Genomic DNA, 16449 nt, shown 5'->3' with positions numbered 1-16449 from the left:
CAAACTGGGAAAGGCCATGCTGCACAGCCTGGGGATAGTAGTACAGGATATATGGCCGTAGTTCCCAAATGTTTTAGCACTGGGACCCACTTTTTAAAACGACACTGTACCAGGAGCCACCTGCCTTCTAAGAGACTTTAAAAAAAAAAGTTTCACCTTTCCATCCTGTCAAGCCTCTGTTTTTATTTTTTATCCTTTTTACTTTGGTGGGGGGGGGCACCTTTTGGAGCATTTGTTCAGCTCCACATTCATCGAGTCAGGGCTATTCTGGTGGTCTTGCATTTCCTTTTGCCTGGTCTTTGATAAGAAGCAAGGCGTATTCACCTACTCATGAGTAAATGTCCACGTGCAGTTCATTTTTGCTTTCCACAGGGCTCAATACAATTTCCTTGTCAGCTTGGAGTGGAGGGGGACTTCCTTCTTGAGTGTTTTTGGGGGGCAGCGTCCATCAGTTCGGGACATTCTGGTTGTGTTCTTCTTGGCCTGCCCTTCCCAATGGATTCAGGCTTGTTTGCCTACTCGCAAGTAACAAGCACAGGCAGCTCAGTTTTGCTTTCCATAGGGCTCAGTGCATTTTCTTTGTCAGCTATCGACTTGTCAGTTTCCGTTTCACGACCCACGAATAACCAAGTTGCGACCCGCTGGTGGGTCCAGGCCCACAGTTTGGATAACACGGATATATGAGATATCATGCATGTTGTCATAGGAGGAAGTGCTTGTTTTGCCTGCAGAAGGTTTACTTTGACACCTCTACGTTGGAAGGAGTTTGGGCTAGCAAGGGGGCAAAGACCTTTGCCTGAGACTTTGGGGGTTACTGCCAGGTGAAGCGCATGCTCCTGATAGTAGCAGAACAACCAGCAGAAAAAGATGTACTCAGTGGTCTTGGTCGTTCAATCTGATGCTGTGTATGTGCCTGACTCCACTAGTTAGCCTGTACAGGTATCCCCCCTGTATCCGTGGGCCCCTTGCCAGCGGTTCACAAATTCCCCCATCACACTAATGGCTGATCTTTGTCCATACAGCTTTCCTCATGCTGTGCCCGCTGCCTGGCTCTGTGTGCTTGCAAATACTAACAGGAAGCAATTTGAGCTCACAAGAAGTGGGTTGGAGGGTTGAAAGCAACACAGGGCTTGGCATTTGCTCATATGCTTGGATGGGCAAGTTCTGCGCGGCTTGCCTCGAGTCAAGTCATGAGTCTCTGCCCCTGCAACTTGACTCAACAAGGGATCCTAATGGGCGGACTTTTCGAGTCGCCCAAATCGTTTTGGCAACTCAAAAAGACTTCAGTCCCAAATCTTTTCAATACATATGTCAGGCGCTGCCCCGCAGAAAATAATGCAGCTGCTGGTGCGTGTTTCAGAGTAAGCAAGCATACCCAGACAGACTTGAGTCTGCACACGTGGGGGCTCATTTCAGTGGCCACAGACTTGAGTCCGTGCCCAAGTCATTGACACGCCTGTCTCGAGTGTACATGAGTCAGCAAAAAACACATGTTTTTGTGACTCAGACTTGAGTCACCTGACTCAAGTTCCCATCCCTGGTTAACACTAGCAGTGTTTGCACACAGCACAGGGGCAGAGTGACAGCAACAGAAGGGCTGCAATCAGACAAAGACAAGTCATTTAAGTGGTGGAGGGAGAAATTTGTGAATCACTTCTTGTAGGGTTCACTACTATCTTCAGTTTCTGGTATCCACAATAGCAGCCGGAACCTTTCCCGTGCGGATACCAGAGCCATGGTGTTGTAGTGGTTTGGGAGGTGGACTTAGACCTGGAAGATCCATTTTTGAATCCCCCCCCTCCGCCATGAAGCTTCCTGGGTGACCTTGGACCAGTCACTTTCTCTCAGCCTCACCTACCTCACAGGGTTGTTGTGAGGACAAAAGGAGGGGAGCAGCTGTGGAAACTGCCTTGAGTTCTTTGGAGGAAGGGCAGTATAAAAATGTGGAAAAAAAAATAATAGTAATACCAGGGGAGTGGGAGACTACCTGTATAGCTTCATGCCTTTCAACCTCAGCCACACTGACTAATTGTGGAGCACATTTTGGTCTGTTTCTAAGTCTTTGGTTGATCCAAGACTGTTAGTTCAGTCTTTTAAGCAGTCACTTATGTAGTCCCCTGGGTAAGTAAGAATTACCTTTTAGATGACCAGACACACAATGTTTTAATATAAGGTGCTTTTTATGCTCTTGTCCTAGGCCACGGCACTCATGTGGGTAGGTGGGTTAGTTAGTTGGCAACCTTCAGTCTCAAAAGACTATGGTATCACGCTCTGAACGGTGGTTCTGGAACAGCGTCTAGTGTGGCTGAAAAGGCCGATTCGAGAGTGTCAATCCCTTCCATACTGGGAGCAAGTGCAGTCTGTCGCTGGTCTGTCTCCCTGGCTATGGGCCTTCCTTCTTTGCCTCTTTGCCTCAGTCTGTTGGCCAAGTGTCTCTTCAAACTGGGAAAGGCCATGCTGCACAGCCTGCCTCCAAGCGGGCCGCTCAGAGGCCAGGGTTTCCCACCTGTTGAGGTCCACTCCTAAGGCCTTCAGATCCCTCTTGCAGATGTCCTTGTATCGCAGCTGTGGTCTACCTGTAGGGCGCTTTCCCTGCACGAGTTCTCCATAGAGGAGATCCTTTGGGATCCGGCCATCATCCATTCTCACTCATGTGGGTAGGTGGGTGACGTGGACAATGCCAAATTTTGTGGGGAGCGTTCTTGAAGATTTGATTCAGGCACATGAATAAAATCCACAGGCTCATGGGTTTTGCAACCCTTCTGCCTAGGTGGAAGGTGCTTAGGTGGAAGGAATGCTGTCTGTGGAAAACATGATACATGCGCTCAGGGAAAAAAAAAAGTGGCATGAAACTGCCTGAGTCAACGTATACTCAAGAACTGGAGGTTGTGTTCTTGCTAGTGTGAGTACATTAAACTGTGAGAGTTAATTAATTCTGGAGACTGATTCATCCCACGCAGTTTTTCCCCCCCTCCCTTTGTGCTTCATCCTGAACTCTTGGCTTTGGTGTTCTTGAGTTTGCATGTTATCAGTCTGTTTGGCTCGTGTTTGACCAGGTGGGTGAAAACGTCCTTTGGAAAATAGGAGGGGTTCCCCCCCCAAAGGAAGCACCAAATAAAAAACTCTGTAGTACCTATTTTTCCCCCTTTTGTGCCTGCACTAATTAATGCAGGTCTGGCCAGATGCTAGCAGAGCCGGTTCAGAAGCAGACAGCTGGAAAGGGAGTTACAACACACAACGCACGAAACGAAAGCGGCTTGGAGTCTCTCTAGTGCCAGCGTCTGTCTCCTCCTCCGACTGTTTGTATGCTAGGATATGCCTGTGTGGATAACCGGGAAGAGTCCGTCTCCAGGAGCACATTCCCACGTTTACATATTGAAGATGAAAGCAATCCCTTAACGCAGAGGTCCCCAGTCTGTGAAATGCAGCTCCCAGGGTAGCATTGCGAATGCCCAGGGGTGTCACAGAATGCCCGCTGACTGGCGGTGAGACCACAGTGCCACTAACAGTGGTAGGGGGCTTGTCTCGGCAGGTTGAACTCCTGCATGTGGTTTTCGCGCCCTTGAAAAAGCCTGCCCACCCACGCACGCTGTGCCTCTTCGTAACATAGCATTGCATCACAGTCTCTGACTCCAGAAGTAACCAGTGATTATGTCATTGCCAGTTACTGTGTTTGCAGCATGCGGGGGGGGGTGGGGGAGAGTCGCATCTTGGCAACTTAATGTCACATGGTCCCAATGCAGGATCCCCCTGTCTGGATGACAAGCTATACTGGGCTTGAGTTGAAAGGCTGTGAAGTGAAGCCACAAATGCATGGCAAGAAAGGGATGCCCAGCTCCGCAGTTCTTGCCAACAGGCAAAGTGTGTGAGTGGGGAGGGGGAAGGAGTGGGCAAGAGGGGGAGGGGCATAGCCCCCTCCCCTGCACATCCAGTGACAGCCCAATCCTATGCATGTTTACTCAGAAGTAAGCCCCATTATAGTCAGTGGGGCTTACTCCCAGGTAAGTGTGGATAGGATTGCAGGCTGAATCAGCAAATGTGTGTGGGAACCCTGGCTGAGATGATGTGTAGCATAAAGGCCTGATGGGCAGGAAAAGAGTTCTTTGCACACTGGTGGGGAACTCGGGACTGGGGATCCCATCTTTGATGTGATGTTTCACCCTCACGTAGCCCAGTAGTTACACTGAACATAAGAACATAAGAACAGCCCCACTGGATCAGGCCATAGGCCCATCTAGTCCAGCTTCCTGTATCTCACAGCGGCCCACCAAATGCCCCAGGGAGCACACCAGACAACAAGAGACCTGCAAGGCTTCCTGGGAATTGTAGTTAAGAACATAAGAACAGCCCTACTGGATCAGGCCATAGGCCCATCTAGTCCAGCTTCCTGTATCTCACAGCGGCCCACCAAATGCCCAGGGAGCACACCAGATAACAAGAGACCTGCAAGGCTTCCTGAGAGTTGTAGTTAAGAACATAAGAACAGCCCCACTGGATCAGGCCATAGGCCCATCTAGTCCAGCTTCCTGTATCTCACAGTGGCCCACCAAATGCCCCAGGGAGCACACCAGATAACAAGAGACCTGCATCCTGGTGCCCTCCCTTGCATCTGGCATTCTGACATTGCAGAGAGGGCTGCTGTTGAGAAGTTGTTCTATCAGTTATAATGAAATGGAGGTCCCTGGGACTTGTGGATGAGGAGTAGTGTGTGATACCTTCTCTGAGTCCTCACCTCCTCGAGCGAGTCCTGTTCTCACCTAGCCGCTTAAGAACCAAGCCTGACTCTGTCTGCATAGCTTTGACCTCAAGTTCTGCCTCTTGGTGACACTTCATTGTGACGGAATGCTGAGTGCACCTGACTTGTATGCACATGGATAGTTGCATCTCTGCACGTGGCTCTTTGTGGAATAACATAAGCAAAAGGACTTTGTAAAAGAACTAAGCTTGACATTGGCTGGGCTCAGATGACAGTCAGGGGAGGGCAAGAGAGGAGATAAATATGCAGTTACGCTAAGGACTTCCTGGAAAGGGTCTTGCAGGCAGAGGGAGAGCTGGCACCCCATGCCAGAGGGAGGTCTGGACATCAGTTGAGACTGGGCAGACTTGGAGGACTTTGGGGCAGCTGAGAATCCAGATTTCAGAGAAGCAAAGAACTAGCAGGAGTAGGTTGGGCTATTACCCTTCCAGGTGTGGTAAGGCCCCCTTTTGTTCCATCACCAGTTCATAGAATTATAAAATCATAGAGTTGGAAGGGGTCTAATAGGTCATCTAGTCCAGCCCCCTGCCTTAGGCAGGAAATCCTCTTAGAGCATCTCCAACAGGTGCTTGTCAAGCCTCTGCTTGAATATTGCCAGTGAGGAAGAGTCCACAGCCTCTCTCGGCAATCTGTCCCAGCGCTGAACCGCCCGGACCATCAGGAATTTTTTCCTGATGTCTAATCGAAATCTCCTCTCTTGCAGTTTGTACCCATTGGTACAATGGGTTTGAAAATGTGACTTTCAGCAGACTTTCCCTGGTCTAATTTGGATATTGGAATATTTTCTGTTTGCCCCCAACTCTACTTTTTTTTTTTCCTTTACTGTGACTGTTTAATGATTTTGGTTTTAATTTTTTTTTATTGTAATGTGTCCTGGAGCCACAAGGCTAATGGTGGAGTAGAAATGTTTGGTGATGCTCCTGTAAGGCACCAGTTTTCAACTGGTACGTCGTGGCACATTGGTGTGCCATGAAAAGTCTGCAGATACGCTACAAGTTTGGAGCACAGGGGTTGAAAATGATTGGGAAAAAACTTCTGGGCTCTGTAGCTTTGTCTCTAGGGCAACTGTCAGTAGTAACTAATTATCTCAGTAACTAACTGAGCCCAGCTGGAGGAAGAGGGGCCAACAATTCAGTACTACAGACAATTGCTGTAGAAACAGAGCCGCAGAACCCAGAAGATTCTCCTAGAAGGGACGTCACAAGAGGCACAGACCATAGAGAAGACCATAGAGGTCAGGCTGCCATGAGAAGTAAAACAATGAAAACTAATTACTGCTGTCAGGACAGAAAGAAGAACATAAGAACATAAGAACAGCCCCACTGGATCAGGCCATAGGCCCATCTAGTCCAGCTTCCTGTATCTCACAGCGGCCCACCAAATGCCCCAGGGAGCACACCAGATAACAAGAGACCTCGTCCTGGTGCTCTCCCCTACATCTGGCATTCTGACTTAACCCATTCCTAAAATCAGGAGGTTGCGCATACACATCATGGCTTGTACCCCATAATGGATTTTTCCTCCAGAAACTCGTCCAATCCCCTTTTAAAGGCGTCTAGGCTAGACGCCAGCACCACATCCTGTGGCAAGGAGTTCCACAGACTGACCACGCGCTGAGTAAAGAAATATTTTCTTTTGTCTGTCCTAACCCGCCCAACACTCAATTTTAGTGGATGTCCCCTGGTTCTGGTATTATGTGAGAGTGTAAAGAGCATCTTCCTATCCACTCTGTCCATCCCCTGCATAATTTTGTATGTCTCAATCATGTCCCCCCTCAAGCGTCTCTTTTCTAGGCTGAAGAGGCCCAAACGCCGTAGCCTTTCCTCATAAGGAAGGTGCCCCAGCCCCGTAATCAGCTTAGTCGCTCTCTTTTGCACCTTTTCCATTTCCACTATGGAAGAGGATGAGAGCAAGTTTTTTGAAAAGAAAAAAAATGTGGGGTGTGGAATTAGTGTTGGGTAAGAAAGAGGAGGGAAGATGGAGGAGAAGGGTCATTGCCTCTTTTGAGCAGTGGGTGCACTTACATAGCAGGTATACCCCACACAATCTAGCAGAGTCACACAAGGAGGGCAATCAAATGTTGTTTAAAGTTGGTAGAGCCCTGACCATACACTTGGGAGTTGGGTTGGCGGCAGCTGTGCCAAAATGGGATGTTTTAATTGTTAATACTTACTCGAGTTAATTGCTTAGGTGGCCATTTGTAGCCACTTGCTCCCGGGAGGCCCCTTGATGCTCAGTAAAGTTGCTTTGGACTTGGGCAACTTGAGGATTGTGACCTCAGGAAGGTCCAAAACAGAGTCAACCTTCAAGTTCTCTTTTTTTTTAAAAAAATGCTTTGTTGGAAGGTGACCAAGTGTTGCAGTCTCTTAAGGATGCATATTTGTCATTTTCACTTCCCTTGCCAGCTGGAGCCCAGCATGTGAAGGGAAGGCGGAAAGTTCTGTTTGTGCAAATGTGTCAGTGACCTCCCATGCATCAGAGTCCTTCCAGGAAGGCCAGTGCTATGATTACTTGGAAGTCCTTCCCGCCCACGCTCTTTGGCGCTGGAGCACTGCATGTGTCAGGAGGAATCTTTTAAGAAAGGAGTCTTATTCTTGCAGGACCTGAAGAATGTTATTTATTCTTCTTGGATCTCACTTTTCCTTTAGAAAAAAGATCTCATTCTGGCTTCCGAAAGGGGCGTCCATCTTCCACCCAAGCATGAATCGGGTTCCTGTAGATGTGTAGGAGAAAGTCAAGCATTGGGTTTAAGGCGGGGGTTTGAGAGAGGCTTGCTTGCTTCTACGACGCTACCACAGACATTTGTCTTGCTCAAGTGTCATGTTGGCTCATACACACTTCTGAAATGGCACTGGATGCCCTACAACTCCAGTCCGTCCTCCCCTTTCCAACCTCTTCTTTAAAATTAGCTACACCGGTTGCCTCAAAGAGGCAATTCCCAACTGTTGTAGATTTGAACCTCGCCTTGTTTTTCTGTGCAAGCTCTTCCATTTTGTGTCTTACATGAACTGTAATGATCTTCACAAGTCTGGTGCATTGCACACTGTTAGCGCTGCTTCTCTTGGTCACTACTGTTTGTTGCCTAGGTGGTGCAGTCAGTCCAGATGCAGCCTGACTGCCTTGCCAGGGGTTGGCCGTGCAGTGCTGTGGGCAGAGGGTTTAGTCCAGCTTTCTCTGACCTTTTCAGGATGCCGGAAGCTTTCCCTACCTTGCTGATTTCTTGATCTGGCACACTCTTAATGTGTGCACCTCCAAGGTGTTGTGGTGGAAAATTGCATCTCTCTCTATGCTTCAGATTTGGTCTTACTGTTCCGTAGTTTGCTAACAGAGTTTTGTAACCAGTGTTATCTGTGTTAGCGACAGTGACTAAATGGCCCCTTATGTTCCAAGGCAGAGTCTCATGGCCAGTTGCTTGGGGGACAGCCATGAGGAAGGATGTTGGGGTCATCTGGCCTGCTGGTGTGGGAAACAGGATACTGTGCTGGTTGGGTTAGTGGCCTGACCCAGTGGGGTTCATGTTCCATTGTTCTTCCCAGTAACCTTATCCAATAACCCTCCTTTTTTGAAAATGGTAATTTTAAAATCCTGCGATTTCAGCAGATTGATAGCCGACTTCTTTCTGTTCTGTTTTGGCAGATGATGAAGTTTGCGTGGGACAACTACAAGCAGTTTGCGTTGGGGAAGAATGAACTGAGGCCCCTCACCAAGAACGGACACATCGGAAACATGTTTGGTGAGCTGAGCTTCAACTTGTGTTCCTTTTCTCTTCATTCTTTTGATTCAGTCATGCCAGTGATTTTCAGTCTTATCTGTCTCACGGCACACTGACAAGGTACTCAAATTGTCTAGGCACACCATCGGTTTTTTGACTATTGACAAGGCACACTGTGCTTCTGGTGGGGGGCTCACATCCCGCAATGGCCCTGCTAATAAATGACCCTCCCCAAACTCCTGTGGCACACCAGTGTGCCATGGCACGGTGGTTGAAAATGGCTGAGTCATGCACACAGCAGAGGTGGGAGGGATGTGCCTTCCCGGCAAGGCTGGCGTGGAATAATAGTAGCCACTCATTTTCCTTACTTGTTTTAGAATGCAAAGGCTGCTGCTCCTCTGCTCGAAAAGGAAGGGCCTTTGGGGAAAAACAAACCCAAAAGCAGCTTTGCAAGGAGTTGACTGGAAGCAGAGCAAAGCAGGCGGCGGGGAAGGAGTGCTTTCCCCACTCTCAGTCGCGTTGCTTTCTCTCCTCCTGGTCTCAGCTGGAACATCCAATTTGGCTCACAGCGAGTGGCTATTGTTATAATCAATTAAATGGACTTATTTGCGCGGGATCCGTGCCCAAGGCAAAGACAACCTCCCCTCCTTTGCTTAATAATGAGAGTCAGAATGATCTGCTCTCGGCATGCGACCTGCTCCAGTGATGGTGATATTTAAAGCATAACCGCAAACACAATCTCTCAAAATATATCTCTCCTCTATTTTATGTTATCACATTTTAATTTTGACCATATATCCTAGTGGGTGTTTGTACCCTGCTGTGAAACTTGCCCCTTGGCAACTTGGGAGATGGGTGGGAGGGAGGCCTGCGCATTTGGCCAGGATCGAGAGAGCTGCTGTCGGTGAGCTTCAGGATTTGGGGATTTTTAAAAAGAATCCACTGGCAGCAACATCCCAGCCATCTTGCAAACTGCTTTTGAAAGTCCCCTTAGCTTCAAAAGCTGCTTGTCACACTTGGAGGGGTAGGATGGGGGGCTGCCTCTTAAGAACCCCTAAGTATGAGGGTGTGTGGAGCTTGGCTGCCTAGCGGCAGATTCCAGCCATTGATTCAGGCACTGGGGCCACACAACATATTGAGCATCCTTGTCCTTTAGTAGGCCCCATCCTTGTGCTCTCGTGGCACCTGGGGCTGGGGGGAAGGATGTGCCCCCTTGTAAATAAGATTTACCCCTGCTAATTGGGTAAGAGGCACTTTTTCAAGTGGGTGCTCCTTTTTTTAGCAGGGGGAGAGTAACTGGCCCACTTCACCCCAGCACTGTCTGTTCTTAGTGGCTGTCTGCTGATATTCATTTGCATCTTTTTAGGTTGTGAGCCCTTTTGGGACAGGGAGCCATTTAGTTATTTGATTTTTCTCTGTAAACCGCTTTGTGAACTTTTAGTTGAAAAGCGGTATATAAATACTGTTAATAATAATAATAATAATTAATAATTTGTCCACCCCCTCAGTGTAAATGAAGACATTCTCAACCTGGCAATCTCGACCTGCTGTTTGTCTGAATTCATAATGATGCACTCAAGCATTTTCTCTCGCAAGTCGTGACTCGCAAGTCGTGCAATTTTTTTGCACACTTTTTTTAATACAGCCCTTCCACCAAGGAGCTCAGTACATCCTTCTGTTTCCTGCTTCTGTCCTCACAACAACCCTGTGAGGTAGATTAGGCTGACAGATAGTGACTGACCCAAGGTCAGAAGCTTCATGGTTGAGCGAGGATTTGAACCTGGATCTTCAGGATCTAAGCCAGCTCTCTAACCACCACACCACCGTGGTGTTGAATAAATGAATCGATATTGAAGGCTTTGCTTTCAGTGCTTAGCTTTGTAAGTTTTGGTTTAATGTTTCAGAAGGTTTTCTTCTTCCTTCTGTGGAAACAAACAAACAAACAAACCTTTGGATACAATACAGTGGGTTGGGCCACTGCTTGGAGATGGTGTATTTTCTCACTCGTCCTTCTCTGAAAAGAAGCTCTCTCCTTTTGTCATCTTAACTCGGAAGTTGGTGACTTTGGTCTGACAGTCAGGTATGCTGGCTTGGAGGTCAATGCTCTGGGAACAGGTGACAGGAGCTACATGTTTTCCACAGTGTGCCTTTCACACTGCTAGATATACTGCACACTGAAAGTGATCCAGATCCAGCCCTAGTTCTGAATAAACAGGCCTTGTCTGTTTACAGGCATGCTCCGCTTAACAACCATTCGCTTAACGATGGATCGCATATATGACGGTGGTCAAAGCACAATAAAGATGCTCTTAATGAGGCAATCACGTCTCCCATAGCCTGCAGCAAAGTGTCTATTTACACAACAGAGAGGCTGTTCATGCAATCTGTCTCCAGTAGCCTGCACAGCCAGCTAGTGTCTGGCAGGGAGTGTCTGTTTACACAACAAAGGCACCAGATTGGACTGAATGTTCACTTAATGACATAATTGCATAACAACAATTATGACAGGGTTAGAGAAAGTATCCCCGTTGTTAAGTGACGCACACCTGTATATCAGTGACATCTGCTTCTACGGTACCGGAGCCTCCACACCGGTTATCCACACTTTTGTGCATTCATTAGTGTACGGCTGCGTGCTTGGGAGGCCGCTGTCCCTGGGGGAGCGGTGTTCAGTTCTGCCTGTCTTTTGTCCGTGCCACGTGCCTTTTTCCCGTCTTGCAACTTTTTCCACGCTACCGAGCTTTCTCCCCGACTCCTCAAGGATTGTGTTGCTTGAAAGAAACAAGCAACGGAGAAGCTTTTAATGTGTTTGTTTTGCTTGCGCTGTTGGCGGCGCTTGGGGCAGGGGCTTGTACTGCGTTTACAAGGGCTCTCGGGAAAGCACCCTAGAGCGGGAGGGTTTGCTGCCATTTGGAGGCAGACATCCCCCAGAGTGCATTTTCATGCTGGCTGGCCCTCTCCTCAAACCCCCCCCTTCAGATGCACAAAGTGAAGTCAGCTGGTCTGCTTTGCTGAATCATTCTTCTCCTTGCAGCGTGTCACGCAGTAAGGAACCAAAGAGAGGCTGTTTCCCCCCCTGATCAGTATAGTGGCTGATAAAAATTTCCAAGCCCCAGATGGGCAGCGTAGGCAGTCCTGTGCTTTCCTTCCTGGTGGTGTCAAAACAGAGCAAGGCCTCATTGCAGCTGCTTCAGTGACAGCAGAGGGACCCCTTGCTGGGGCTGTTCTCAACCATGTTTGTGTGACTCGGATGTTGTGAGGCTCCTTAAGGGTTCAGTTTGTTTTGGATCTGTGCATGTGATGCTTACTTGTCCCCAAATGTTCCTGGCTCCGGCGTGGCATCCTCGGGCTCCGGGAAGCCTGCCTGTTTCTTCAGTGTGAGCTGCCATGGAGACTTGCCCAAGCAAGGCGATGGGTGAAATCCTGGTGCCTTTTTCAGGCTCCTCTGTTGGGGACTTGAGTAAGGGAATATAGGCATCCACCCCCCCAATGTCCCCCCCCAGTATGTCAATCGGGGATACTGGAAACCACAGATAGTCACAAACCCTACAAGAAACGATTCACAAATCCCCCCACTACGCAAATGACTTATTTTTCAGTTGCAGCCCTCCTCTTTCTGTTTCTGCCTTATTCAAATTTAAATGTAAATTAATTCATTTTTTCTCTCTCTTCTTGTGTTGCCATCACCTAACCCTGCATTAGGTGTTAATTGGGAACTGCTAATTGGGTAAGAGGCCCCTTTTCGGAATCTTGATTCACCCGTAAGCATATAGTGAGAAGGCAGAAGAGAATCTACTCTTTTGCCATATTTCAAGCATTTAGACCAGGGGTATCCAAACTTTTTGGCAGGAGGGCCACATCATCTCTCTCACACTGTGTTGAATTAATTTACATTTCAAATTTGAATAAATTTACACAAATGAATATATTAGAGATGGAACTTATATGAATGAATGAGGGTCTTGCAGTAGCTCAAGGCCTATAAAAGGCCTTGGCAGCAACTGTTACCCTGCACATGCCCAATCTCGCCTGATCTTGGAAGCTAAGCAGGGTCAGGCCTGGTTAGTACTTGGATGGGAGACCGCCTGGGAATACCGGGTGCTGTAGGCTTCTACCATGATCTGGGAAGCTAAGCAGGGTCAGGCCTGGTTAGTACTTGGATGGGAGACCGCCTGGGAATACCGGGTGCTGTAGGCTTCTACCATGATCTCGGAAGCTAAGCAGGGTCAGGCCTGGTTAGTACTTGGATGGGAGACCACCTGGGAATACCGGGTGCTATAGGCTTATACCATGATCTGGGAAGCTAAGCAGGGTCAGGCCTGGTTAGTACTTGGATGGGAGACCGCATGGGAATACCGGGTGCTGTAGGCTTATACCATGATCTGGGAAGCTAAGCAGGGTCAGGCCTGGTTAGTACTTGGATGGGAGACTGCCTGGGAATACTGGGTGCTGTAGGCTTCTACCATAGTCTTTCGAGACTGAAGGTTGCCAACCATAAAAGGCCTTGCACAAAGCAAGGCCAGCCTTTCCTTCGCGGCCACTGCTGCATCACAGACGTGAAACAGCAAGCAGTGGAGGGAGCCCTCATCCCACAGCTCAGGTGAGAGGTTGAACAGTCATCCTCACACTGAGAGCAGTTGCGTCAGGCCAGCACGGCTCCGGCTAGTCTCCGGAGGGCCAGAGGCTCATTGGATACTGGGGGCTCCCTGTCGGCCCGATTTGGAGCCCCTGAGGGCCGCAAGTGGCCCCAGGGCCGGGGTTTGGGCACCCCTGCTCTAGACCCACACCTCCTGCCAGCTTCACTATACTTCTGTGATGTCATGGAAGGCCTGGCCAAAGGCGGCCTTCCCCGTGTGCCTCCCCACTCTACCCCCCTATCGCTGCCTCTTGTCCAGATAAGCCCAACCTGCTGCCTTTCGCCGCCCCTCCCTGCTGCCTCGCTGCCAGCACCGCAGTTGCCCTGAGCAAATTAACACTGGGAAAAGTGCACTATGATCCTTTTTCTCAGAGGTGGTGGAAAGAGGCACATTCATTATCTAGTGAGGAATTGCAGCAAGCACACCTGTCACCACAATGACTGCCATTATGCGGCTGCCTTATTATCCTGCCTGCTCCCTGTGTCTGTCATATCTACTTATTATTCTGACAAAACAGTTTAAATCTCTTTAGCTTGGCAGCGTTTTACGGAGTTAAGGGAAAGGAACCGAATTCAGTTCTAAGGGGTGCATTAACAAAATTTATCAGTGAAGGTCTGATGTGTCTAGGTTTTTATCTCTTTTTTTAAATGCTAAAGATTTTTTTCCCCTTCCACGTCTTCCCCCTCCAAGTATTTTTTTCAGTGCACTGTGTTGACAAGCCAAAATAATCGGTCTTGTGGCTTGTTTACCTGCCTAACATGCGCTTGACTTCACTGATGCCAAATAGAAAACAGATCCTGTGGCACTATTGGGCTCAGGGCTCTATTGGTTCTGTGCATTTCTGTGCTATATTAATTTAGGTACCCCTGGGGGCTGGGAATAAGAATAGGCCCTCAGTTTGGCTGTACTTGTCATAAGAGGCGACTAAACAGCCACCGGGTAGATGGGACTCGTTAGCCTGGGAAGGCAGCTCATCTGAGAGAAGGAAAACTCTGATCCCAAACCTCCACTGCCTTGTGGCTACATCCAGTTATGGAAAAGGCTTCAGGAGTCAACCTCGAGGCAAAATCCGGAGCCGGAGTCCCTGAGGCAGTTCATGGCTGAACAGTCACGTTCTGGCAACTCCTGCGACGCCGCTGGAACCAACCGTATTGGCCTCTGCCTTTCCATTGGACCATTTCAGCGACGTGGAGAGGGGGGATTTGCTGCATGGGTAACAGCCTATCCTCCATACCTACTTTACCCAGGCTTCGCGCACTGGAGAGGACACTCTGTTCCAGAACCACCATTCAGAGCGTGACACCATAGTCTTCCGAGACTGAAGGATGCCAACAACAATTAATTTAGGCTTCCGGACCCACCTCTTTTTGGAGGCTTGGGCTATTTAATTAATTAAATAAATAAATTATTAATTAAAAGATTTATATACCGCTCTTCTAATACTCAGAGTGGTGTACAGCAAGGACAGAAATCATACGAAGATGAAACATCAAATTTAAAAAAGAAACATTTTTAAATGTAAAACGGTTAAAACAGAAAGTGATGTGGGGCAGATTAAAATGTAAAACAGCAATAACAGCTGGCGCCAAACCCCAGCCCACCGGCTGGATCCAGCCCCACCGTGATCCTTCCACTGGATGAACGGAGCTTTCCATTCTACCTGTGGGGGCCTCTTTTCTGCCCTACAGATTGCCTGTGTACTGGCCAGCTGTGCAAACAATAACAGTATTTATATACCGCTTTTCAACAAAAAGTTCACAAAGCGGTTTACAGAGAAAATCAAATATCTAATGGCTCCCTGCCCCAAAAGGGCTCACAATCTAAAAAGATGCAACACCAGCAGACAGCCACTAGAAAAGACACTGCTGGGGTGAGGTGGGCCAGTTAAATAAATAAATAAATAAATAAAAGAGGAGCACCCACTTGAAAAAGTGCCTCTTAACCAGTTAGCAGGGGTTAATGTGGGCGCAAATCTTGCTGGGGCAACAGACCCTGGAAGCAGCTGGCTAGCGTGAAGGTTGGGGGCGATCTGCAATACCAAAGAGAGGCCCCTGGGTGGAATGGTTAGCCACTGACACCTTTACCAGTGTGTAGCGGTTTCCATTAATATTAAGCGGCAGCAGCAGTTAAAGTGCCCCTAGGTAATTTCTCCCTCCTCAAAAGCCAAGCAAAACAATTGGGTGTTTCAACCCCTCTGGAAGCAGTGTCACAAGGGGGCTATCTTAACTGATTCTACATTAACTGTAAGAATGTGAGAGCCTGAAACCTCCTTTTTAAAAACAGGATTAACCTCCATTTTAACTCTCAGGCCACAAACCAGTCTGAATTGACATGCCCAAAGCTGGACCTTGGAGAGTCAGCAGAGGGAAGGAGTTCCATAAATGGTAGCTTTTGGGAAACTCTCACAGGTCCCTGGTGTGTTTCTGTCAGTATCCGGAAGCAGAAAGTGACATCCCAGAGAGAAGACCATAGAGGTCAATGTGCCTTGAGAAGAAAAATGTTGAAAATTGCTGCACTGTGGGGATGAGGCTCAACCTTCTCCCTGACTGTAGCATTGAGAGGAAAGCTGGGGCTTGTCGCACTTGCTAGAGGGTGGTGGAACATCGACTGTAGCGCATTAAATTGTTGACTCAGGTTATCGAATTTGGCAGAACGCAAGCCTTGCTGATTGTACTTCAGGTGCTTGGGTGGGTCAGAACTTGCACAGCCTGTTGGAAATCAAATGTTTCTAGAGGTTCCTTCTCTGCTTGGCAAATTCCATTTTCCATCCATTCACGACTCGTGCCTTTTGGATCTTCTCCTTCAGTGTTTGCATCTCAATCCCAACCTTTGTAGGGGCTGCTTGAAGATGCCCAAGAGAGTTGAATGTTGCTGTTTACATGCTCTGAACCTTGATAAAAGGCCAGGGGGGGGGGGTGGCTTGAAAGGGGTGCTTCTCACACTAGTGCTCCATTATGCAATGCTTGCCCAAGCGTGGTTCTGCCATTGGAGAGATGAGCGCAAAGGGTGACCTAGATAGGAGGCCGCGCATCTCGACGAACCAACCAGCCTCTGCCAGCGAATCGCCCATTTCCTAGGCCATTGAGCTGTGCTGTTGGGTTTGTGTTCCTAAAACTCATTGGAGTTAACGATGGTAGGAAAGCAGGCGTGGGCTGATTAGAAGCAACAAGAGCTTCTAATTGGAAACAATGTGTGTGTTTGTGGAAAATGGTAATTGGGTGAACAAATTAATGGGCAGCACTGCAGGGGCCCAGTGAACCTATTTGGGGAAGGGGGTGGTCTCTGTCTCCTCCTTTCTTAGGCTTGTCCAACAGCCAGACCTCAGAGAGCCGTCTGTCACGGTT

At 48.4% G+C, this 16449-nt stretch overlaps 1 protein-coding gene and 1 pseudogene across 1 annotated transcript in view; both read left to right on the top strand.

Moving 5' to 3' along the window:
• The window catches only part of MAN1C1 (mannosidase alpha class 1C member 1), a 156724-nt gene that overhangs the window by 58058 nt on the left and 82217 nt on the right, over positions 1-16449 (top strand). The window contains exon 2 of the mRNA XM_066638414.1: positions 8393-8489. Within this exon, the coding sequence (XP_066494511.1) occupies positions 8393-8489 (97 nt within the window). The remainder of the gene's footprint in view (positions 1-8392; positions 8490-16449) is intronic.
• LOC136661814 (5S ribosomal RNA) lies at positions 12462-12578 on the top strand (annotated as a pseudogene).

The sequence above is a fragment of the Tiliqua scincoides genome, chromosome 10 (assembly GCF_035046505.1).
Source record: "Tiliqua scincoides isolate rTilSci1 chromosome 10, rTilSci1.hap2, whole genome shotgun sequence".
NCBI classification, from domain to species: Eukaryota; Metazoa; Chordata; class Lepidosauria; order Squamata; family Scincidae; genus Tiliqua; species Tiliqua scincoides.
This window is presented reverse-complemented; position numbering and strand designations above follow the sequence as displayed.